This window comes from Halichoerus grypus, chromosome 9 (genome assembly GCF_964656455.1).
Source record: "Halichoerus grypus chromosome 9, mHalGry1.hap1.1, whole genome shotgun sequence".
NCBI lineage: Eukaryota > Metazoa > Chordata > Mammalia > Carnivora > Phocidae > Halichoerus > Halichoerus grypus.
In genome coordinates, this window is record NC_135720.1 from 58,802,790 (window position 1) to 58,830,312 (window position 27,523).

General features: G+C 33.1%; 1 protein-coding gene across 2 annotated transcripts in view; it reads left to right on the forward strand.

Annotated features, from left to right (window-relative positions):
- The window catches only part of ASCC3 (activating signal cointegrator 1 complex subunit 3), a 359,389-nt gene that overhangs the window by 211,310 nt on the left and 120,556 nt on the right, over positions 1–27,523 (forward strand). For both annotated transcript variants that reach the window (XM_078054943.1, XM_078054942.1), the window contains 14 exons: positions 911–1,030; positions 4,023–4,187; positions 5,886–5,972; positions 6,835–7,011; positions 10,595–10,820; positions 12,090–12,244; positions 15,137–15,235; positions 16,188–16,356; positions 19,523–19,743; positions 21,792–21,877; positions 23,274–23,440; positions 23,550–23,695; positions 23,822–23,942; positions 26,172–26,314. In XM_078054943.1, the coding sequence (XP_077911069.1) occupies positions 911–1,030; positions 4,023–4,187; positions 5,886–5,972; positions 6,835–7,011; positions 10,595–10,820; positions 12,090–12,244; positions 15,137–15,235; positions 16,188–16,356; positions 19,523–19,743; positions 21,792–21,877; positions 23,274–23,440; positions 23,550–23,695; positions 23,822–23,942; positions 26,172–26,314 (2,082 nt within the window). The remainder of the gene's footprint in view (positions 1–910; positions 1,031–4,022; positions 4,188–5,885; positions 5,973–6,834; positions 7,012–10,594; positions 10,821–12,089; positions 12,245–15,136; positions 15,236–16,187; positions 16,357–19,522; positions 19,744–21,791; positions 21,878–23,273; positions 23,441–23,549; positions 23,696–23,821; positions 23,943–26,171; positions 26,315–27,523) is intronic.

Genomic DNA, 27,523 nt, shown 5'->3' on the forward strand with positions numbered 1-27,523 from the left:
GAATCCATGTGTAAGTGAGACCCTATAGTATTTGTCTTTCTCTGACTTAAGTTCGTGTAAATTTAAAGTGAATAGTCAGAATCTGCCTTATCATTTTTTACTTTGGTGATTTCTCTTTTTTAATAACTAGTAGTATGATGTAACAGCATGATATTTTATATATTGCAGGATCTCTTCTTCAACTAACTAAAGATAGCTAAGCATCCACATTTATTTCACAAAATTAAACAGAATTCAAAATTATAGGATAAAACAAACATAAAAGTTTTATTTTCCTTAATATTCAGTGCTAAAATGAGAGAGTTTATTCTTCCTTTCTCTCTCCTAATCTGTAATGATTTAGTTAGAAAGCATCTCTCCTCCTGTGATTAAAGTATTAAGAAATTTAATTTTTTTCAGCCAGATGTTCAGGAAAAATTATACAGCTATGAAGTTTCACAACTTGCATGAATTTTTAAATTAAGGAACACTAAATAAATGATTACCTATAGATCTAGTAGCTAAGGAAATGTATTTTTAAGGAAACTTTTCATTGTAATTTTGTTTTAATATCATTTTCTAATAATTCCTTTCTCTTTATTACACAGATTTTATATGTTGTTATTGTATTTTTAAATTATTAACCTTTCAATGCTATATAGAATTAAACTCTAGGGAAAAATAATCAGATGCCGTAATATTGAGTAAATTAAGTTTTGGAAGATGGCATTTCCAATGTACTGTTCTCAATTAAATGAGGCAGGAATGATTTTTAATTAATTGGAGAAGTGTCATGTCCAGTAATTATACTTACCTTCTTTTAAATAAAATATAATGATGTATTTTAACTTTTGACAAAATGGCCTTTGATGTAATGTTTATATTCAACTTTAATGCATTAGTTTAATTTTGTTATATTTTTGATTTGCAGATTGCTCTGGGAACAGTTACTAATGTGGAAGAAGCAGTGAAGTGGATAAGTTACACTTATCTTTATGTACGGATGAGAGCAAATCCATTAGTATATGGCATCAGTCACAAGGCTTATCAGGTAGAAAACTCATTTATAAAAAAATATCAAACTTTCTTTTTTTGGTTTTGTAATCTTTTTATGATATGAGGATAAATATTTGCTACTTCTGCCTCATCTGAATAGAATTAGGTACCTGGAAGAAAAACAAAAAGCTTTAGTCTTTTTTTTTTTTTTAAAGATTTTATTTATTTATTTGACAGAGAGAGACACAGCGAGAGAGGGAACACAAGCAGGAGGAGTGGGAGAGGGAGAGGGAGAAGCAGGCTTCCCGCGGAGCAGGGAGCCCGATGCGGGGCTCGATCCCAGGACGCTGGGATCATGACCTGAGCCGAAGGCAGACGCTTAACGACTGAGCCACCCAGGCGCCCCAAAGCTTTAGTCTTTTTTAGAAAATATGAAGGAAAATTAAATTTGCCTCCTATAATTATTTCACTCTATTTATATCTCTTTTCCCACGGATACTAAAAAGTTAATCTTTATATTTTTATCAATTTATTATTCAGGTACATTTCCATTTGATATTAATATTTTGCTGTGATTTGTTTTTTTATTTTTTTAAGATTTTATTTATTTATTAGAGAGAGAGAGAGCATGAGCAGGGGGGAGGGGCAGAGTGAGAGGGAGAAGCAGGCTCCCCACAGTGCAGGGAGCCCGATGGAGGGCTCCATCCCAGGACCCTGAGATCATGACCTGAGCCGAAGGCAGACGCTTAACCAACTGAGCCACCTAGGTGCCCTTTGCTGTGACTTTTAAAAAACTATAATAAGGTTTTAGAGTAAACCAGACAGACATGAGGAAAATTATAGATCACTTTTAATAATAGGCTTATGTTTGGGGCGCCTGGGTGGCTCAGTCGTTAAGAGTCTGCCTTCGGCTCAGGTCATGATCTCAGGGTCCTGGGATCGAGCTCCACATTGGGCTCCCTGCTCGGCAGGAAGCCTGCTTCTCCCTTTCCCACTCCCCCTGCTTGTGTTCCCTCTCTCACTGTGTCTCTCTCTGTCAAATAAATAAAATATTGAAAAAAAAAAATAGGCTTATGTTATTAAGTATGTTCCTCTTATCAAGTCCCTTCTAAGCCCATATTCCTAAATTAAAAGATTGTGTTAATGAGTAATTAGCAGTTCGGAGGCTTGGATCAGTTCCACGGAGCACGGTGACAAAATCGAATGTATATTGTAGCACTTCTTCCTGTGAACTTTACAGTTGTGTGGTCCACATGGCTTACAAATTCTGTGAGATCTTGGCTTTTCTTAGAACTCTGCTTTATACAATGTAAATGCTCCCTAATTACAGATAAAATCAGTTGTCTAATGAGAACATTATTTCACCATCATCATATGGATATTCACTAGTGTTAAGTCAAAAGTAGCAAAGTTGAATTGAACTCAGAATTAGTTTTCCTCCACTTACTGTCAACTCAGCTTTTGTATATATTCCATTGTGTTATCAAAGGGGTTGCCAGTCTTTTTTGTCATTTTTCTTTTTCCTGTGCTATGTGCTATAGATTTGACCATGGGAAAATTGAAACTTAAAGGCTTAGGAGGGAAAAAAAAAAGATCTTGTTACAAATATTGGCTTGTGAAAATAGTCAATGGCACTATGAAAATATTCTGAAAGGGTAGAGGAAGGCAAAGCACAACACATAGTTTTATGGGCTAAGCCATTGCAAATCTTGGGGCAAAATAAATATATCAATTGATTTTTTAAGTACTAGGTTAGTATCAGAAGTCATTTTTGTATAATTTTCTAGTATAAATAAAGTGATTTTTTTTCCTTCTGAGATACATAGTTTTACTCTCTTCACAGTTCAGAGACTCATCTTTTTAATTTTCTTTTTACTTACATGTTTATATTTTATTACTCAATAAGAATGTGTAGCCACAAAACTCATGTGAACTAACACAAATCATGTTGTCCAACATATTTTTAATGTTTTAGAACGTGTAATGAATAAAATGGTTTTGTAAGATGAACTTGATACATACAGTATATCATTTATAGCAAATATTTAAGACTTTTGTATTTGCTAATGGCTTTTGATTCCATCTTCCCTACATTTGACTTTCCTTTGCCTCATTTTTCTGACTTTTAAATTTACTTTAGCTATATTTGGTGTATGAATAGGCTACCATCAAAATGTAAGTTAGAAGGAATAGTAGGAGTATTAATTCATTAATTGATTTCTAAAGAATTTTTATACTCCCCTCCCTTCCCTTTAAAGGTCATATTTATTGCTCCTGACTAGAGCGTGACCTTCAGGACTTGGTGTGTGTGCCTGGATATATGTATACATACATACATACATTTATACACATACACACACATCACAATATTTAAGAATATTTGTTAATATCTTGTGTTAAATGTCCTTTCTGTTTAGAAAGAGGCTATTAAATAATAATTTCAAAACTATTCAGAAATTTCTTGTCAACTTCGTCTTGCTCTTTGCTTCTATTATTATTATGGGCAAAATGGGTTTTTCCATCAGCAGTTATGTAAACTATTAGAACATCAAAGTCATACTCTTGCAAGAATAATTATGCATTTATTTCTTTATATCTTTAACAGAGAAAATCTTCCTCACTGCAAGTTCTCCAAATAACTGATGAAGTAGGAATACAGCTTGATATTTTAGAGTCCCTATTTATTTTAGTGTGGGAGGGAGAAGACAGATTGTTTTACTAATATCTGATTGCCAATCTTTATATTCTTAAAGATTATAAGACCATATAAGAATTTTAGATTCTAAAATATTACTACCTAAAGATAACATAATAAAGATCAATAATCTTAATGAATTTTTAAGTCTTACTTTATTTAATGGATTAAAATGTTTCCTGGTTATGTCCTGAATTTATAAAAATGTACTTCTTTAAAAATTGTAATAAAAAATTTTATTCTAACTAATGTATCAACAAAAAATTTTAATTTCCATAAATAGGTATATGTTTGTAAATGATGACTCTCTAAAGAAATATTCAAGTGTTTATATATATATTTTTCCCTACAGATTGACCCAACATTAGCAAAGCATCGAGAACAGTTGGTCATTGAGGTTGGTCGAAAACTAGACAAAGCTCGGATGATTCGTTTTGAAGAGCGAACTGGGTATTTTTCCTCAACTGATTTGGGTAGAACCGCCAGCCACTACTATATTAAATACAACACCATTGAGGTATTATACTGAGTGTAACAAATACAATAATGTGTTTGTTCTTATATGTAAATACTTTCTAGACTTCAGAATATAGTATTAATGGAAAATAATAAAAGCAACTAATAGAACAAAGTGCATTTAACTTCCATGAATTCAATAACATGCTGAATAAACACAAGAGAAAAATAAGACTTTAAATAATTAAGGACCCTTTGCCATCCGTTCAGTGAGTATATCCTAAGCAGTAGGCACACCCAAGCCTAAAATATTGAGCATGTGGGGGAGACCTATGGAATGAACGCCTGACTGAGTTTAAGCAGGAGGTGATGGCTTAATGATATCAGTGAATAAAAGTTGAAAAATTAATTGCAGATTATTGAGAAACACTGGCTAAAGAAGAGTTTGAAAAACTACTGCAATTACCAGGTCAACCAAGCTGTACTATTTGGGCAATTTAAGAGGTTTCAAGGATAATGTAGACTACAGTGTAGCCTTGCTTATTGCCTTTTAATGTAATCTTGGGTAAGATAGGATGCCAGTATAATATTTACATTTTAAGGAGTATATGCATGTCTTTATGTGTGTGTTTACATGCATGTATATGTACCTACATATGTTAATATATGGGAAAACATAACAGGGATTACCTGTGAGGAGAGTCTTCAATTCAAAGACCAAGATGGGTTAAAGCACATTTTTACTCTCCTTTTTATAGAGAAAGTGTTTGATTTTTTTTTTCTTATATTCATTTTTGGGGTACCTAAATATGTTTTTAAAATGAAAAAGTAATAGAAATCACTAACGTGAAATTTCTTCAGAAATATGAAAACCTAAGCCAATATGAAATCTAAGTTTTGTACTTATTTAAATAACACATGCTTATACATTTAACAGGTTTCAGAAAACACCTTTGTGTGCATACTAGCTTTTCCTCATCCTTGCCAAAATAAATCTTGCATTTGTATAGCACTTTAGGTTTCTTCTTTTAACATGTATCATCTCACAACTGTGATCTGGTCTTCCTCAATCCAAAACATTGCCCCTACCTCTCTACTGCTTCTATCACCTGCTCACATGCTCACTTGCACTCCTTTTGTCCACTAAGTAACCTTCCTCATTTTCCCACTGGGTAGTATGTCACTGCCAAACTCTATCTTAGGCCTGTTTGCAGCTCTTTCAAGAACTGTAGACTTTCTTCAGCTTTGTCTTTATTCTGTGTGGTCTTTCACTGATTTTTTTTTCTTCCCAGTTTCCTGAATTTGTATATGCCCTCACTAGTAATATTATGAGGCCTTCACCAGAATTTTCAGGTTGCATAATTTTAGTTATTCCTCTCTGAATTTTATATATGTTCAGCTTAAAGTTGGTGAATGGTACAGATTTCCATATGCCCATGCTGAAAATGAGCCAAGACCAGACTCTTATGCTGAACATTTTTTTTAGATATCTATTGTAGGTTTTAATAACTGATTTTATTGGTCTTTTTGCTTCTAAAGGTCTTCTCCAGCTAATTATGTTTTAGGAAATTTTTCAGTCTTTGCTAAACTTGATGATGTTTAAAGCAATGATAAAGAATAGGATACCACAGACATAATAACTCTGCATTGTCTAGGGTTCAAATATTCCTTAAGAATGTATGATTTTATAGTCACTTTTTAGTTGAAACCATTTTACTGGATCTTCTATTTTAATCAAATATAACACTTACTTTGGTAGACCTTCAATGAATTCTTTGATGCTCACAAAACAGAAAGTGATATTTTTGCTATAGTCTCCAAAGCTGAAGAATTTGATCAAATCAAGGTAAGTAAGATTATTTGAAGCTTGAATCAAATGCATTTGGCTTATATACATTCATTCATTTATAAAAGCTTATAATTAATTGTTATTCCTGTTACACTATAAGCTGTGTGGCACTTCGCATTTAGAGTACCAGCAATGTTCTTCCATTTATCAACAGTGTCCACTATCCTAGATTATGCTATTATGTCATTCCTGACATTATTCTTTGCTCTCTACTGCAAATCAAATATAATTTAAGTAGGTTTGCAATAATGAAACTAGCAGAGAATATAGTATGTAGATTTTGGTTTATTTGCAATATAATGTTCACTGAAGAAAATATAAAGGACATGCATGATTCAAACTTAGATATGAGTATTTCTGTACCTGTATTATAATTTAATCTTATTAACAGTGAAAACTTTAATACTGTGAATCATAGTACTTCACAGCTTTAAGCTATGAATGTGTTATACCATATAAAAATATATGACTGTAATGAATGCATTTGAAGATAATTCAAGTTTGCCCTAATCCATTTGGGCAGAGGTTTTACTCTGGTCAAATAAAATATGAAATCTCATCAACTGAAGGATGGTGAGGTCAGAAGATTTAATTTTTGTGGCATATCAAATTTTTATATGTCAATGGCAACTTTAATATTGGTGATGAATAATAAAATGTAATTGTATCAGCCTCAAGATAGTTTCTTATTGTATTTTATTAGCTACCTGTGAAAAATTACTATTATATTAATGTACAAAAGAAAAATGTTGAAAAATGAAAGCCTTAAAAAAACATGCAATGTGATTTAGTTTAAATATGAATGAAAAATTTCAATAAATCAGCCCAAATAATCTTATAAAAACATTGATTCTTCCAGGTCAGAGAAGAGGAAATAGAGGAGCTAGATGCCTTATTAAACAATTTCTGTGAACTCGCAGCTCCTGGAGGTGTAGAGAACAGTTACGGGAAAATAAACATCCTACTTCAAACTTACATCAGCCGAGGAGAGATGGACAGTTTCTCCCTTATATCAGATTCTGCATATGTGGCACAGGTAAGAATATTACTCCCTTCCTGTTTTCTCTTCCTTGTTTACTTTTAGAAACTCAAGATATTAATTCATGCTATACTGTGAATGTATTGCATTGTGACATGCCACCAATTACAGTTTTATTGCAGAACTGGTTCTGTATCTTTTATGCCCTCTGTGCTATTAGATCAGAAATGGAGGTGGGATTTGGTGGTTGGTTTGGTTCTTTTAGATGTTGCTGTTGTTTTCATTTTAGAGTTTAAAGATATCAACACTTGGTTTTTCCTGCTTTACACAATAAAGTTCACTTCTTTTACTTAGAAAGGGCAATAATACAAGAATATTTCAAGCAGAGTAAAAGATTGTGGAACCTTTATAACTTACCCCAAATGTTAGAAATATAAACAAAATTTTTACCATTAAATAAGGCTTAATAGCAATACCTCACACCATATTTTCAGTCTGATAAGTCTGTGATAAAAAAAAGTAATCTTTCTTCCCTACCAATGATACTTAAAAATTGAGAACTGAAAGAAAATTATTCCCTAAATTACAGCTCATTAAATGTATGTTTTTTTTAAAATACTGTAGTATAAAATGTTGTAGTATTTATGTTTTTATATTCAAGCCCTCATGTGAAGTAAAGCAGGTTATTTTTTGCAGTATTTGCCTTTCAAATGAGGCTTCCCTTCTAGACATGTTTAAAAAAAATACTTTTTACTTATCAAGAATGCATTTTTCAAGATAGAGAGGCAAACCATGAAACAGACTCTTAACTATGGAGAACAAACTGATGGTTACCAGAGGGGAAGTGGGTGAGGGGATGGGTGAAATAGGTGATGGGGGTTAAGGAGTGCACCTGTTGTGATGAGCACCGGCTGATGTATGGAAGTGTTGAATCACTAAATTGTACACATGAAACTAATATAACACTATATGTTAACTATACTGTAATTAAAAAGAAAAATAAAAAAGCATCCCTTTTTCATCATTTTTCATTGAGTAGTGCCTCCTCTAAGTTAAAGAGAAATAAAAACTTAATCTTATTTTAAGTATAGAAACTATTCTGCTATGTATCTTATGTTGGTAATTTTGTTCAAAGACTTTATATAGAAAAAGTATGTTTGTGTTAAATAAATGAACAGCCATGAATATTCAGAAGTGCTTTGAAATAACTGTAAACGTGAAATATTTGCAAACATGAACCAAGATATATTGGTAAACAATTTGAATGAATTCAGTAATTTAATCAAAGTAACCAAGGAACCAGGTAATGATTTCATATGCTGTATAAACCAAATATGGATGTGGTGAAAAAAAATTTTGTTTGCGTATCTTGGAACCATGTATTTCCTGCCATAGAAAATTTATATATAATTTATAATCTCTAAACCCTGTGACTTCTATAGGAACCATTGTTTCTAACTTATTTTATCTGTTTTTCTGAAAAAATGATATTGTCATTTTACATTTTCTAATGATTTTATATTGAAATAGTTAATGACTTAAATAAAAGTTAAAGCTTTTCTGGGTTCTGGATGAATAATCTGGCCACATTTCTGTTTGATTCAAGATTATGAAGGTATTATCAAAGACTGACACACAAATTGCTTTACAGTATAAGACAGGATTTCTTCATGATTGGTTCCCAAAAAGTCAGTCTCAAAAAATTAAGGTTATAATCAAAGCATCCTGGTTTTTCTTAAATAGCTATTGTGGGTCTATCATCCTTGAATGCATTAGATAAATTATTGTTGAGTTTATATTTTAAATGTAAGCCACCAACAGTTCCACAACCCTCTCAGCTCTATAAAATAGTCATCCCTTCTATATTTCTAAAACTTGATTCTCTCAACCCCTGAGATAAATCCTTAGCTCAAATAGTCTATGATTTTATAAAGAAGCCTCTATTTAGCTTCTCTAAACTGCGTATGTTAAAGATTTTGATCATTATTCCCCATTTATATCATTCCAGATTAAAATGCCTGCCTGTATCTCACATGGGATTTCTCCTTCCATTTCTTTTAGCTTCTAGGGAACAACTGTAGGTTCTGACATAGAAAAATAACATACTTCCAAAAACAGTTGGGAAAATTAGCCTAGTATCTTCTTACAAGAGCAGCTAAGAATGATGCCGGAAGAAGACCTATTTGGTAGATATAGTAATCAAAATGTTCATGGGGCGCCTGGGTGGCTCAGTCGTTAAGCATCTGCCTTCGGCTCAGGCTGTGATCCCAGGGTCCTGGGATCGAGCCCCGCATCGGGCTCCCTGCTCGGCGGGAAGCCTGCTTCTCCCTCTCCCACTCCCCCTGCTTGTGTTCCCTCTGTTGCTGTGTCTCTCTCTGTCAAAAAAATGAATAAAATCTTTAAAAAAAAAATGTTCATTTTATCATTCTCTGGGCCTAATAAGAGTCATCCTATAATTTTTATTGGGTATCAGAACTGTCCTCATACTTCTAAATACCATTTCTGTTCTTAAATTTCTAATACTGTAAAAAAAGTAGTCAAATTTGTCAAGAGACAAATACATATTTTATATAAAATGGAAAACCAAAGCCCTTAACTCTTATGATCATTTTTGCCTTGTAATTTCAAGCCAGATCACCTATTTGCTACTTAAAATCTTCACTCTTTTTCATCTCTTTTTTATGATTTTGACCAGATTTTAACATTCTTCATTTTTAAATATAGATGTCATTCAAGATTGTGAGGTATCTCCCAAGTTCATGACTTTAAAAACAATCGTCAGTAAAATAACCTGCAAAGTTAGTGATAGAGGGAAGGAGGCAAAACAAACAGAAACTAACTGTAGAGATGTTAAAAGGGCTTCAATCCTTGTAACTTTCTATATGTCTATTAATGAAGTTTTCCTGACCACCAAATTTAGAACCTTGGAGTTAAATTGGACTTGTTTAGACCTGGCTTTGATTAGATACTCTGACACCAACTATCTGTGTGATCTTGGTCAAATTATTAACCTCACCAAGCTCTGTTATCTTTATGTATAAAATCATAATATCAAGACCAATTGAATGCAGTTGCCATAAACATTAAAGGAGATAGCATACAGATTAAATGAGATAATAAAGCAGTTAAGGTGTTGCTTGGTTTGTAGGGAACCATTAATACAGGTAGCTGAACTCATCAGGATTTCCTTTATCACCCTTCTCACACTAATTTTTCTGTCTGACTGGATCCCAAAGTCCTCTTTATTTCTCTAAGTAGACTTTTAATCATTCCACTATATACCCAAGGGTATCCTCAGCTGTATCTTATATTCTAGATGGCCTCAACAGCCTTTTAAGTCTTATGCATACCTTTTATCTCTTCCTCCTTCATTCCTGGTTAGGGGGCATAGGGTGGAGCCTCCTAAGAACCTGGATATGAGACTACCATCTGAGATTTAACAAGATAACATCCACTTATGAAAGATGTGATTATTCTTACATAGAAATAATAAAGGTAATTAGGGTTATATGAGAATGGATTTTGCCCACAATTAAAGGCTGCAACTTGGCATGCTTCTTTTAAAACTGAGTGTGAATGACAAATCTGACAAATTTAAAGTACAGTGTACCTAACCACCAACCCCCTTTTTATTCTTCAGAATGCAGCTAGAATTGTCCGTGCTCTTTTTGAAATTGCTCTGAGGAAACGTTGGCCTGCCATGACCTACAGGCTCCTGAATCTTAGTAAAGTCATTGACAAGAGGCTTTGGGGTTGGGCTAGCCCTTTGAGACAGTTTTCAGTCTTACCACCACACATTCTAACAAGATTAGAAGAAAAAAATCTTACTGTGGATAAGCTGAAAGACATGAGGAAAGATGAAATAGGTAAGAAGGAAGCAAAAATGTTTTAATGTATTGTTCTGTACAAATAAAATATTTTATTAGATATAAAAGAAAACTATTGTGTATTTTCATATTACTCAAGATAAACTTTTTTACCATTTTAAATCCAGTTGGTATCAGTATGTAAATAGCATTTGTTCTGCTTTTATCAAACGATGTTAAAAAATTATTCCTACATACATTTCTATGTACCTTAACATTTTATTGGACAAACTTACAATGTATTGATTACTTAATATTTCAGATTCAGAGTAGGGATGACATTATACATGAAGGGAGTCAGGCTGAAGAGAAGTAAGGGGGAGGACTACTGCTAACAAAAGGTCCAATGATGGAAAGAGAGGCTGAGATAGTTATTTCACTTGTATAGTAAGACTACTTTAAGACAGAATGGTAGAAAGTATCAATAAAAATAGAGAGAAATTGAGGATATTAACTAGAGAAATTAAGATTACTTACATTGGGGTAACATATGTAAATATTTTATCAAAATAAGGAAAACCATTTTAGTTTCAAATTCTGGTGAATATAGAACATTTTGATTTGTTCATAAATGTACTTTAAAAAATTGTATTACAAAGAACCAAGATATATAAGAAATATTGATACTATTAAATATTATCTATTTCCACTTAATTGCTTGGACTCAAGTAGGAAGATGTTTATAGTCAGTCACATCTGTTTGTGACCCCCTCCCCACCCTGGCATTCCCATACATAACTACTTCAAAATCTAATCATATATGAAAATAGGTATAAGTGGGTAAGTTTGTGCTACGTTAACCATATTTTATATTTTAGCTTTATTTTTTTCTGGAAATGAGTTTGGATGGGTGATTTGTGTTTGATTACTAAAGCATTTCCCATCATGGTTATAGAGTTGAGAAATAGACTTGGTGTAAATTAATGGCTATTTTCACAAAATACTAAATTTTTTAATGTGTCATGAGCTAACTAGGAGAAAAGTGGAACTGTTTATAGTAGTTTAAATACTGTCAAGTCTCAGTAATTTTAAGAACCCTATTAATAGCTGAAGAAACCTTGATACTGGTTTTCAGAGCTATGAATTGCTAATTCAAGTTAACTATTACAAAATATTCAAACATGCCAGGTCAAGAATGTCAACTATTCTACATAGCAAATCATAAAACAAGCAATAAAACCACCTTCTCTGAAATCCCATTTACAAGTCAGATTATGTTGCTTTTTTTCTGTCTGAACACATTTCTTCTGTGTGATGTTTTCCTTACAGGTCACATGCTGCATCATGTGAATATTGGACTCAAGGTCAAACAATGTGTTCATCAGATTCCTTCTGTTACAATGGAAGCATCCATTCAGCCCATCACACGGACTGTCCTCCGAGTGACGCTTAGCATCTGTCCTGATTTTACTTGGAATGATCAGGTAAAAGTAGAAAATATCTATATCAATGGTAAGCAAAAATGTCTGCACTGCAGGTTCAACTATACCTCCTTACATCTGTCCTTAAGGCATATAGAAAACTCTAAAAAGAATACATATTGAAGATTCATTTAAAGCATTGTAGTAATATTTACTATCATCCTCAGGAAAAACATGCTATAATATATTAATATGGCAACCAGTGAGACCTCTTCAGAACCTTTTAGGTACCTGAAAGTTCAACATTGAACAATAGTTTAGTGGATTCACTTACATAAAGACTGTGTAATTCTGTCTTCTTTAATTTTCTGTTATCTTCATTTTTGCCAGCTCTACTTACTCTGTCATTTTATCCTACTAAAAAGTCAAGATTCTTTGTGCTAAAAGAGCCCTTTTAAAATCCTAATATTTCTGGGCGCCTGGGTGGCTCAGTCGTTAAGCGTCTGCCTTCGGCTCAGGTCATGATCCCAGGGTCCTGGGATCCAGTCCCATATTGAGCTCCCTGCTCGGCAGGAAGCCTGCTTCTCCCTCTCCCACTCCCCCTGCTTGTGTTCCTGCTCTCGCTTTCTCTCTCTCTCTGTCAAATAAATAAATAAAATCTTAAAAAAATAAAATAAAATAAAATCCTAATATTTCTCAAGCTATCAATCTTCTCTTCTCTTTACGATTAGATGTGTAGAAAGAGTATTCTGTATTTTCTCCTGGTCATCAGTTTCTTTCCTGCTGAGACTACTTTCTCGGTGATCACCAAAACCTAACTGGTTGCCATAATAAATGACTTTTTCTCAGTTATTTTCTTTACTTCTCTGAACATTCAGCACTATACATTGTCCTTCTTGCAAATGTCCTTCCTTGGCACCCATCACATTTCTGTTTCTGTTTTTACCCTTTCTATTCTTCTTTCTAAATCTTAGGTGTTATGGTAACTATGTTTATAGTTAGTCACATCAATTTGTGACACCCTCCCCACCATGGTATTCCCATACATAACTATTTCAGAATCTAATCATTTATGAAAATATGTACAAGTGGTGTTGAGTTTGATAAGTTCTTTATAGAGACCTGTACCTCTGAAACAAATAATACATTACATGTAAGAAAAAAAAAGAAGAAGAAGATAGTAGGAAGGGAAAAATGAAGGGGGGAAAATCGGAGGGGGAGACAAACCATGAGAGACTATGGACTCTGAGAAACAAACTGAGGGTTCTGGAGGGGAGGGGTGTGGGAGGATGGGTTAGCCTGGTGATGGGTATTAAAGAGGGCACATATTGAATGGAACACTGGGTGTTATATGCAAACAATGAATCATGGAACACTACATCAAAAACCAATGATGTATGGTGATTAACATAACGTAATAAAATAAAATAAAAAAGAAAATATGTACAAGTGGTTCACCATATTTTATATTTTAGCTTTATTTTTTCATATATATATGAAATCTTATATATGTATTTAATGTACACACACACACAGGAGAAGATCTACTCTGGATCCTCTTATTCTGTCAGCATTTTTTAAGGTCTATCTTTGCAACAGTTACTGTACAAAGACTACAGTAGAGAGTGATTGTAGATACAAAAGCAAGTAACTCTCAATCCTTTCTTTCAAGAAGCCAGTGGAGGAAAACGAGGAAATCTGTAATTGTAGTAGCAATGCCTACTTTACATGGTTATTGTAAGGTTCTGATTAAGTATAAGTAAATATCTTCTACACTACCTGACATTATTAGTATATCTTTTTTTTTTTTTTTTTTAAAGATTTTATTTATTTATTTGACAGAGAGATAGCGAGAGCAGGAACACAAGCAGGGGGAGTGGGAGAGCGAGAAGCAGGCTTCCTGCCGAGCAGGGAGCCCGATGTGGGACTCGATCCCAGGACCCTGGGATCATGACCTGAGCCGAAGGCAGACGCTTAACGACTGAGCCACCCAGGCACCCAGGAATAGAAAACCTGACTTATTTCAAAGTGACTTAGGCAAAAAAATATATTATCTTCCACAGTAAAAGGTCCACTGATAGAATAGGCCCCAAAGGTGATTAAGTCTATTTAATGCTATCATTTAGAGCCCATCTTTTTGCTGTCCTGACACTCTTGGCTACTTTCCAGATGTTTTCTGTGCTTCCTTGTTCACATTTAACAGGAAAAGGTGAACACACCCCTACTTCATCAACCCAGAGCATGAATCATAAGACCTTTCCCTTAGTCTAATTGGGCCAGCATTGGGCATGTGCCTATCCCTTACCAAAAGCTGTTTGTTATAAGGAGGATACTGTAAACTGATTGGCTTGGGCTAATCAAAATCATCCTGAGAGATGAGGTCACCTTCTCCTGAGTCACATAAGAGAGAGATGAACACTGTACAAGACTGGGCTTTGTTAGAAAAAAAAGAGGGAGAATGAGTACACAAAATACAGCATATCTATCTATCCAGTGGAATATTATTTGTCAGTGAAAAAGAATGAAGTATTGTTACATGATGCAACGTGAATGAACCTTGAAAACATGGTAAATGAAAGAAGCCAGTCACAGAAGACCACATATGATATGATTCTGTTTATATGAAATGTCCAATATAGGCAAATATTTATAGAGAGAAAGTAGATTGTGGTTGTCAAGCTTGGAGGTTGGGACAATGGGGGAAGATAAGTAGTGACTTGCAGATGGGTGCAAGGTTTCTTTTTGGGGGTAATTCTAAAATTAGATTATGGAGATGGTTGTAAAAGCTTTGTAGAAACCATTGAACTGTGTACACTTTAAGTGAGTAAACTTTTTTATGTAAATTATGTATCAATAAAGCTGTTAAAAAGAGATAGAATAGGTGCTGGATTTGCAAACAATATCCCTTACTTGAGTTAAAATATACTTAGTATTAGAATATTATTTTTCTTCTAGGTCCATGGGACGGTAGGAGAACCTTGGTGGATTTGGGTAGAAGATCCTACAAATGATCATATTTATCATTCAGAGTATTTTCTAGTTCTGAAAAAACAGGTAAACATGGGTGTGTCCTTATTATGTTGCTATCATAGAAGAAAATATAAGCTAAATAATTTCTGTTTGTACCTATTTCTCTATAATTTCATAGTACCCTTAAAGCTTTATTTTTTTTAATGTTTCTTTTTGGTTTCAAAGGTAACAGGAATTGCATTTTATTGTATTCATATATTCAATGTGATCTTGGTTTGAGAAATTGAATTGTAATCTTTATCGTGGTTTAAGGCATGACTTCCAGAGGAGTGAAATATGTCAAATGGATGGGATAAATAATGTAATGGATAAATAAGATTAAATAAATAAAAATTAATAACTTTAGATGTTACAAAAAAATACTACAGAGTATTGACTCACATTGTGAAAAGGGCATTTTTTAAAATTTTCCATGAATCCCAAAAGAAAGACTCAATCTGATGCTAGCATATCTTTAACTGTGATGCTTCATCCATGATTTCTCTTTTTATCAAAGAGAAAGCAAGCTTTAGGCTGGGAACCCTGGGCACACAGCAGTAGAATTTCACAGCAGTGTTTCTTTTCATAATTACCTTCTATTTATGCTAAGTTCTGTTACTCCACTTAACGTAGTAGTAAAATTTAAAGAAAAATATTAAGTAAATAATTTGGTAAAAATCATGAAGTTAAGTAATTTAATGAATGAAATTTGGGAAATTCTGATAATGAGTCAAACTGATAATCCGTTAGTACATGATGATATACATAAATAATATAAATTGAATATAAATTTAACTTTCTATAATATCAGGTATCCTCAGAAGGGAACCATGTATAAATTTCTGAAGCGCCTAAATATCTCAACTATTTAGAAACCCAAGATATATTCTTATGTTTAGTACCTGTTGGTATAGATAGCATTTTCTTAACAGTAGACTAAGAAGGCCTTTATGATATCAGAATATTCATATTCACTTGAGACTTTATTTCACATTAGGTCATTAGTAAAGAAGCTCAACTTCTGGTATTTACAATCCCTATTTTTGAGCCTTTGCCTTCCCAGTACTACATCCGAGCAGTGTCTGATAGATGGTTAGGAGCTGAGGCTGTATGTATTATCAACTTTCAACATCTGATTCTACCAGAGAGACATCCTCCCCATACAGGTAACATATTGAATAGTAACTTGAATCATTGATATTGTTTTCATTAAGGTTGCAAGTGTTTATGCTTTAACGTTGTCTAAATCTGAATCAGAATTGAACTCATTTAGTCAATATAGTTTGAAAAGAGACTTTCCAAAATCAAATCTATGTATACATTTGGTAGAGCTTAATGGTGGGCCTTAATTTTGTTTGAGTTCCAAAAACATTAAGCCTAATTCAATTCCCATAGCTCTAACGAGGTGGAGACTCACTACTTCTGTATTATTATGCCTTCATCTCTATTTTTTTTAAAAGATTTTATTTATTTATTTGAGAGAGAGATTGAGAGAACGAGTGGGAGGAGGGGCAGAGGGAGTAGCAGACTCCCTGCAGAGCAGGGAGCCCGATGTGGGACTCGATCCCAGGACCCTGGAATCATGACCTGAGCCAAAGGCAGACACTTAACTGACTGAGCCATCCAGGCGCCCGCCTTCATCTCTATTTTATAAACAATCATTACAATGTCTCCATATCTTCTTCACTTTCCATTGCAAGTATTATTTGTCATTTAATCTGTGCTCTTTGGGAAACTTTTGAGGTATCCTTTTTGTTTGCATTTATTGCTATTAAACTTATTTCTAGTGTGTTAAATGAATTAAAGTGAATTGTAGGTTCTTTTTCTTCCATATAGTATGCTTCTACACCAAAAGAAAAAAAAAAGCTAATATTAAGGAGTCAGGTTATGATATCACTGCAGAATGGATTCACTATACCTCAAGTCATTCATCCTACAAACAAGATGTACCCTTTTTTTTTTTTAAAGATTTTATTTATTTATTCATGAGAGACCGAGAGACAGAGAGAGAGGCAGAGGGAGAAGCAGGCTCCTAAGGAGCAGGGAGCCCAATGCGGGACTCAATCCTAGAACCCTAGGATCAAGACCTGAGCCGAAGGCAGACGCTTAACCATCTGAGCCACCCAGGCGCCCAAGATGTACCCTTTATATTAGTTCTCTTCCCCCACACTAATGTGATAAAAGGGAATATGGTAATCTGCAATATCATGTAACAGTTTTTCATTGTCAAAACTAACAAAAATCCATTTTAGATTTTTGTAACATGAGGAATTATCTTTATATTTTGATTTATTAAAGAAGGAGAATTTCATGAATAAATGTTTATATTGGTACTTTTAAGTGCCCTATATTCTATGTTAAAAATATCTTTAGATTAAACTATTAATTTAGTGTATTAAGTGTATTTCTTGTTGAGAATTCATAATTGATGATTAATGATTTCAAGAGGCCCTTAATTTAGAGAAAAATAAAGGTGATTTTTTTCATATAATTCCTCTGAAGACAAACTATTTTCAAAATAAAAATATTATTCCTTACTCCTTTTAATGAATACATTTTTTAACAGTCCTTTGGGAAATGAAAGCAGGCATTAATGTGATTTTAATCTTTGCCATTTTTTGTCAAATGTGTACCTTATTTATTACCTTAGCATATCTTAAAGAGAAATACTTTAGACTACTGCTTAAAACCACTTTGATATCTTGACAGAACTAAAAAGTTTGTCAACATAGAGAAATAATGAGATTGCAGTGTCTCCTGATATACTCATTGAAGAGGACCTTTCTGTTTTTCTTCCATCAAATATGCCTATATATGATATCTAGACTCTCAAAATATGTAAAAATGTTTGATGCTTTAATTTTAAAATATATGCTACCATCATCACTACTAGATCTCTTTGAGTGCAGTACTTGATTTTAACATGCATTAACATTGTATTTTAATGCTCATTTAATCACTTCTCTGTTGAGTGGCCAAGCACATATCACCCTATTTATAGAATTAGTTGACTGCTGACTACACTTTAAAAAGCAGTAAATGCACCACTGTAACATCTCAGTTGATATTAAAAATGCATGATACAACCTCAGTGATTCCCAGTTCTATTTGGCTGAGTGTGGGTAAGGGTGTGTGTTTATGTGGGTGTGTGTAGGCACCCCGTTGAGCCTGAGTCAAACAAGAAAATTCTTCACATTTCACAGAAGTGAATCATCATAATTTAATATTGTCAGCATATACCAAAATGTTTATTTTTTAGTTCCTATTAAGAATATGTGTATGCTTTGATTAGCATTGCATGTTAAGACTTCCTCCCCTCTTGATTTTTAGTGCTTCAGAAAATTTAGGAGATTATAATCTGCTATAGAAAACTTATGCAGTCAGCTCTCAATTACCTATGTAATAGAGTAGAGCTGTGGGGCTAAGATAATATTTTAAAAATAGCTTTTTATCTTTAAGTACAATTTTTGAGAATTCTCTACACTTTCCATTTTGAAACTGTACTATGAAGATCTTACACAGATATAGACCACCATGTCCCCTTACAGATTTTTTTTTTCTTCCTTATTCTAACTTCAGATGGGTAGAATTATCCTCCATGAAAGAATCCTGAGAGTAAAGTTAGTTGCCTTCCAGTTTTCTAACTGATACTTTTCTGGGTTATGGGAAAATACAGTGTCTGTCAAGTTCAGGAGTATATAACTTCATTTCTCTAAATTATTTTAACTGTCTAATCTCCTAGACCTCTAGTTTATATAATGAGATACAACTAAATTTGTTTCTTTCAATGTTTTCTCAGTGCAGTTCTTTTTTACCCATACATTCTCTGATTTGAAATTCCCACCTAAGTTTCTTCCTGTAATTATTTTAAGTTTATTTTAGTTTATATTGACTAAACCAATAGCTCCCTCAACCATTCTGGTTTGGTCAGTTTTCTAACAGATCAAAGGAAATTTATTATTGATAACCATTGTAGTACTGCAGTCTACAGATGGTTTTCCTTTTTCTACAGATTGGGGTAGATTTAATTTTCTTCTACACCATGCATATTTTCATATACCAGTCATTCAAATTATTTTCCTGATTGGAAAAGAGCCATGTAGTGGTATTAGAGTTAGTGTATGGGGAACTCTCCCAGAAGAGTGTCCAATATGTCAATATTATAAATGTGTGACAGGGAGAAAAAAAGATCTGTAACTAGTATATAAAAATTTATGTTAAGCCTTTTTCCCCCCCTCCAATGAATTAAGGATTGTTATAATTTATTCCTGAGAGAGTGTTTAGTATTGTGCATTTTTTACAGTTATGGCAGTACCTGTTTCATCTTTTCAGAATTACTGGATCTTCAGCCTTTACCAGTCACAGCTTTGGGATGTGAAGCATATGAAGCATTGTACAACTTTAGCCACTTTAACCCTGTGCAGACACAAATATTTCATACACTGTATCACACAGACTGTAATGTCCTACTTGGAGCACCTACTGGATCAGGAAAGACTGTTGCTGCCGAATTAGCCATTTTCAGAGTCTTCAACAAATACCCTACGTCAAAGGTCTGTTTGAAGGAATCATATGCTTACATTAAATTAGAAAACACAGTTCATAATCTGTAAACTAGCCAGTTCTAAACACACAGCAGGACTCAATGAGTAGATTTGTCACTCTCTTAGTGAATTTTCTGGTGGGACCAGATCAGTATTAGAATAACTGGCCAGAGGAAACAACAGATGTTGGAGAGGATGTGGAGAAAGGGAAACCCTCTTACAATGTTGGTGGGAATGCAAGCTGGAACAGTCACTTTGGAAAACAGTATGGAGGTTCCTCAAAAAGTTAAAAATAGAGCTACCCTATGACCCAGCAATTGCACTACTGGGTATTTACCCCAAAGATTCAGATGTAGTGAAAAGAAGGGGCACATGCACCCCAATGTTCATAGCAAGCAATGTCCACAATAGCCAAACTGTGGAAGGAGCCGAGATGCCCTTCAACAGACGAATGGATAAAGAAGATGTGGTCCATATATACAATGGACTATTATTCAGCCATCAGAAAGGATGAATACCCACTATTTGCATCGACATGGATGGAACTGGAGGGGATTATGCTAAGTGAAATAACTCAAGCAGAGAAAGACAATTATCATATGGTTTCACTTACATGTGTTAACATAAGGAATAGCATAGAGGACATTAGGAAAAGGAAGAGAAAAATGAAAGGGGAGAAATCAGAGGGGGAGATGAACCATGAGAGACTGTGGACTCCAGGAAACAAACTGAGGGTTTTAGAGGGGAGGGAGGTGGGGGAATGGGTTAGCCCGGTGTTGGGTATTAAAGAGGGCACATATTGCAAGGAGCACTGGGTGTTATACTCAAACAATGAATCATGGAACACTACATCAAAAACTAATGAAGTACTGTATGGTGACTAACATAACATAATAAAAATTAATTAATTAATTAATTAAAATAAAATTTTGGTACATATCCTTCCAAAAACAACCAAAGAATAACTGGCCAGAAAAAATTTTATCTTAAACTTTGGAGTCCTCTAGTTAGGTTTTTAATGTACATGTCGGTTCCCACATGTCCTTTCCTCATTGTGAGATGCATAATTCATAGCCATATTTATAAGATAAATAATGACTTGTAATCAAATCTTTTTGCTATAAAAGAAATGCTAATACTTTAACAAATACAGTTTGATTATACACATGAAATACAGAGGTAGTTTTTATTCCACATTTCTGCAAATGGCCATATTATTGATGGAAAATAACATGGTGAGTCAAATAAGTATTGATTTTATGCTTTCTTGAAATGTGAAGTACATACTCATAGTTTAGAAGTATTATTTTTCAAGAAAGCTAATTCATGCACTGTGATTGGAATTATATGGTATTTTCCTTATCATTTATTATTTTAAAAATGTTTTAACTTCTTTTTCAGTGATTTTCAATTAGTGGCTTTTCTTCCCTGCTTAACTTGAAGTTTTCCTACTTCTCAGTCTAGTTTGTGGTTATCGATCCATTATAAGACATGTTAATACAACAGTAGAGCTCTACTCTAAATTTGAAACATTTTATAAAGGAAAGAATTTTTTTTTTACTAAACAATCTGTATATAAGTTTGGATTATTAAAGACCAATTGTTGTTGTTATAAAAAAAGGTAGAATACCTAAAATGTGTGACTGTTATCTTCCATAAAATCTGCAATAAGTTTAAACAACCATATTTATCTCTCTTTAGAATTTCAAAAGTAGTAACTTTTTTCATGGAAGAGTTAAATTCAGATAATTCTTGATCATAATACCAGGAAAAACTTTCATTTTCATCAGAATATAAAATACCTAAAGGAAATACCTTCAGTGTTTTTTTTAATATTTAAAATTTTCTATGTCAAGATTTTTATGATGTATTATATTTCTATCCTACTTTGGATAAAGGTAGTTTGAGCAAATTAATGACTTTTCCCATTAATTTAAAACTTAAAAATAAAAGATACATTTTTAAACCACACTGTCAGATGTAGATGGAGTTTGCCTTTATTTGAAAATGATGTCACTATTTTCATGAGATCTTTTTACCCTCCCCTCCCCTTTCAGGCAGTATATATTGCACCCTTAAAAGCCCTGGTACGTGAAAGAATGGATGATTGGAAAGTTAGAATAGAAGAAAAACTTGGCAAAAAGTAAGTTCTTGCTTTTTCAGAAGATATGCTTTGAATAATCTAAAAGGACCAACAAATAAAAGATTTGCATAAACCTGTTGAATGCTTTTACAGTGATTTTCATAGTCTTTTATTTAAAGGTATTGTACTTAGTGTTAAAATGTTATCAAATTCCCATTGTTTTAATATTGAAAAATGAAAGTCCTTAAATTATTTAATATGAATACTTTTGGGAAGATAATTTTCTCAAAATTTTTAAATTCTAAAACAAAAGAAAAGTAAGTTTTATCTCTTAATTTTTCTTTCATACCATTCAGAGTAACTCCCAGTACATGTTTTGCATGTAAACAATTTACAGAAAAATAGAAATCCATTTAAAGAACCTGACTTTTAAAAAGGTATTTTACTATTGCCCAAGGTTATTTATTCATTGTGACATTGTTTTTAATAGCAAGATTGCTGGTAACCTGAGTGCCCAATAGAACATGGCTAAATAAATTGTGGTACATTTACACAAGCAAAATATTCTGTCATTCTATAAAGAATGAACTTTTTATATACTGAAGGAATGATCTCCAGAGATACTATAGAAAATGTTTTTAAGTAAAGCATGCTATCATTTATTTTTTTTTTAAAGGTAAAGAATATAAATATGTGGTTGCTTTAGAACAAGAACCAGGTGATTGGAAGATAGACACGTTACAGAGACTGTTCACCACACTTGAATATAGTACATATTCAAAATAATAAAATGTAAAAATAAAAAATGAATAAAAATAAGCAAAAGCTTTGGGAACACTATACTTGGGGGAACTAATCTTGCCTCTTTTTGTTTTTTGAGGATTAAGACAGATGGAAAAATTATTTAGGGGTTCCCTGAAATTTAGAGTTGGCCTCCAGACCCTCTTCCTCTCTGTAAAACTGGGGTCTTCTTAGAATGAGGCAGCACATATGTGCCTCAGCATATGTTATTTATGTCCTATTATGTTTGAATTTGCCTATATTATCTATAGAAAAGAGAAATGAAGCTTACACATAATTATATTCTTAATGAATGCCTCTTTTTGTCTTAATAAGTTAACACTTACCCGTAATTAGAAAGGTGTTTATTCCAACCTATGGAGAAGGAAGTATGAGTTCAACTCTATAAAAACACATAGGGCAGAGACTTCGTAAGCATAATCACAGCAAAGTTTGACACCTTCACATATCTGCATAAAAGTTAGATTATCAGTGATTTGAATTTATACATTCTCTTAGAATTCTTAAGAAACGTATTTTGGACTCACAGAAACTTTCAGAAATCAAAGGGAGATAAAGTAGGGTTAAACATTATAAAATTTTATTTTGAAAGGTATTTTTGCCTTTCCAAGGTCATGTGTTATCTGAGAAAGGAGTCGTTTTTCTTCCTTTCCAGAGTTATTGAACTAACCGGGGATGTGACTCCCGATATGAAATCCATTGCTAAGGCTGACCTTATCGTCACAACACCAGAGAAGTGGGATGGAGTCAGTAGAAGCTGGCAGAATAGGAACTATGTGAAGCAAGTCACTATTCTCATCATCGATGAGATCCATCTGCTCGGTGGGTACCATGCTATGTGATACCAGTTTACACATTTTGACTCTGAAATGTGCAGCAGCTGGTATCAGGACCTGTTAAATGATTAACATGTATTATTCCTATTTCCTAGGGGAGGAAAGAGGCCCTGTTCTAGAAGTCATTGTATCTCGAACAAATTTCATCTCCTCGCACACAGAAAAGCCTGTGAGAATAGTTGGACTATCTACCGCGTTAGCTAATGCCAGAGACCTTGCTGACTGGCTCAATATTCATCAGGTATGTGGAAGATTGATAAATAAGCATTTAATACTGCGGCTTAGGTGGCTGTATTAAAGAGGCACTATAACATTATAAACTTAAATATAAAAACTGAAAATGATTTCTTTCTCGTTTTTACTCTAGATGGGCTTGTTCAACTTCCGACCATCAGTACGTCCAGTTCCACTGGAAGTTCACATTCAGGGCTTCCCAGGTCAACATTACTGTCCTCGTATGGCTAGTATGAATAAGCCTACATTTCAAGGTAAGCTTCAGATCCTTGGAATGAAATAGCAGCCATTTTGTGTGGTAGCCTTTAAATGCATTCCAGATAATTTGGATTTCTTTGAACGGGTGGTACTGCTCCAACTTCTACAAATGTAGGTTATGCCTCAGCTGTTCAGGCATAAAAATGTATGCTGAATTAACTATTGAAAATTGGAGAGATTTCATAGATGATACTGTCTTGGAAGTAGAGAAAAAAATGTATTTTTTAAAAGTAATTAAATCATTCTTAATCTATTAAGTTATTTTCTTATGGTAGTAGCTTGAACAAATGATAAATAGGAGCTCTAAGTGTAAAAAATATCTCATAATCTTAATCTTTACCAGAAACCATAAGACTTACAAATTTCAGTACTTTTTTTTTTTTTTTTACAGTGCTTCTGTTTTTGTGTTTTGTTTTATTTTTTGGTTTTCCCTTTCTAACAAATTAGGCAAGCAAGAAAGATTTAAGAATAACACTCCTATTTTATTGAAACATGTTTTGTTTAGGCTGCATAAGGAATATTTATTATATCAATTAAAAATAACCTCCAAAATAAATTCTCTAATGTGAACTGCTGTTGATTGTGAGGTGACAGTTGTGAGGTGACTTTTTAGCTGCTGTAATTAGCCTTATGACAGAAGCAATGTATTGATTGTGAACTAGAGACCAATCTTGGCAGTTCGGATTATTTACACCTCCACAGAAGCATTGTATAAAATCACTAATGAACAATAAATCTGCCGTGAGCTGTTCAGCCACACCTGTTCTTGCAGCAGCAAAAATCCATTAAATGTTGAGGTTTAAAAAAGAGACAGATTCATTCATGATTATGTGTACAAAAGATACCAATATTGTACTAATATGTGTATTTTAAACATTATATTTCTAATATGATTTATCAAAGCATTACCATTTATATTCTGTAAGATTCAGATAAACTGTGAGTGAGAAATAGCATAAATGAGTTTATTTTTCATGGTATGTATTGTTGTGATTGCTTATATTTATTTAAGGAATGGCCAGTTGCATACCAGTGATTGAAATGAAGCATTTTGTGTTCTATAAATCAATAGTGAATAACTGAAATACTTACACTTCTCTAGATATATCAGTACAGTAGCTGTCCTTATAAACTATTTATTATACTTGTAGTGTCTCACTATATTTCTTTGAGTTTAGAAATATGATTTTATGATAGCTTCACTTCTCACTCTTAGGGCATAAATGTAGTCAAGGTCATATCAACATTTTTGTTATAAACCTTGTTTCTTAACCCATAAGAAGAAATTCTGCAGCTCACATTTCAAACAAGAAATTACAAGAAGGTTGAACTTTTTATATAAAACGTTTAAATATCTCTGTTTTAAGAGACCTATGTACACATAAGGATAAATTTTACTTGTACCATCTTATCAGCATTTTGGAGCCAATGTGCAGTAAAGAAATCTTGTTTCCAGTTAGGTCACATGATTTATGTGGCTCTCTAGGTAATTTTTTCTTTCAGTCTTATTACTCAGGTTTCAAACCATTCATTTCCTCTTCTGTGTGTCTACCTTCCATGTGCCATCAGTCACATATAGATTCAGGCATGGTATTCTCTTCAGCTCTCTTCCACATTCTCTTATCTTTACACTTGAAACCTTACACGTGTTTCAGGAAAACAGAAAACCTTCGTTTGACATATCTCTGACTAGTTTATTGATACAAACTCTCAATTATTCCATCGACTGATACTGACAACAATAAAAGGAATTTTTTTGTGGCTTTTCTTAACAGAGTTTTCTTCACTCTGCAGGACTTGACTCTCTCCCCGAGACTCCAGGACCAATTAAGTCTGTAATATCATTGCTTAGGCGAGCAGAAACACAACTCTGAAAACTGAACCTTAGATTGAGTATTCGTTTACAGCTGTTGCTAGAGGGTCGCAGCTTTTATAAGTGTCACCTTCCTCAGGAGCTCAGAATAGAACTGAGACCTGACACAGTTAAATTTCCCCTGCCCAGGCAATGTACTCCCCAAGGTGGGTTCAGCTACCTTTCCTTTCCTACCATTTCTCTAATATGCTGTTGGGTCCAAGTCATACCACAAACAATGCTGAATTTCATGACCAAATTAAGAATTCACTTAAATCAATTACATTGTTTCATGCATCCATTTGATATCCTAATGACATGCAGATTCTGGTATAAGTAGCTTACCCTTTTATTTTCCACAACTTTTCAATAGCAATTAGAAGCCATTCTCCAGCCAAACCTGTTTTGATATTTGTCTCATCAAGACGTCAAACTCGTCTTACTGCTTTGGAATTGATAGCCTTTCTGGCTACTGAAGAAGATCCAAAGCAGTGGTTGAATATGGATGAAAGAGAGGTAAGCAATCTATTTTATTTCTATTTCTTATACATGTCAAATTAGTTTGTATTTAATATAATGGAAATTACATATTTAATGATGTTTAGTTTTAATCTATACAAAATTTAGTATAATGTTACAGAAATTTAGGGAAAAGGTAGGAAATGCATAATACTGCCACCTTAACACTATTAATATTTTGATGTATTTTCTTCTACTGTGTTCCTGGTAAATATTTACTTTTATATCCATGTTTATTTCTAGATCTCTTCCCTTTAACATCACCACCTATGTATATTATAATCATATTTGTTTTTCTATTGGAGTGTTCACTGCCCTCATGGAACTTAGAATCAATTTTGCAAAATTAACTTCCTATAGAATATATAATAAATGACCATTTTCAAAAATCTAGAAAACACTAAATGTAAAAATTAAAAATCTGTTTTTTTATTTTTAATATTTTTATTAACCTATCCTTTAACCAAGTAGTAACCATCATTATAATTGGAAGCAACTATAATTTTTTTTGTCTACGCAATTATAGTCTATTATGTGGCTATCCCATTAAATAAATAACCATACATCCTTATTATTATAGGTTTTTCTTTATTTAGACTTATTTCCTCAGTATAAATTTAAAATTAATGGGTCAAATAATATGGATATTTTTATAGCTTTTCATATACACTGCTAATTATTTTCCAAAAGGGTTGTACCAGTTGATGTTCTCCCACTGATACATGTATTGTCAGCAGTATATGAGAGTAAAATAACAATTTTACTACACCCTCATTTGTTGTAATTTATCGATATATTACAAGTAAAATATTCCTTATTATTTTAATGTACATCTTGATTTTTGTGTGATTGAACTTTTTTTCATATATTTGTTTACTGTTGGTTGTCTTTTTTTCTTTTTTTGTCTGTTCATTCCTTTGGACTTTTATCTTTTGTTGCAGCACAGCATTTTTCTTATAGATTTGTGTGAGAGCCCTAGCAAATTAAAACACACATACACACACACCCCTGAAATTTCATATATCACTTTTTTCCGTAAATATTTATTACTGTATACATATACACACATATTAATCTCTTGTCTGCTTTTATTAGTTAATTTTGCTAATTCCTTGGATGTCTTTTTGTCTTAGTAGCTTTTTACAAATAGAAGTTTTTGCATTTTGGGGTGCCTGGGTGGCACAGTCAGTTAAGCATCTGACTCTT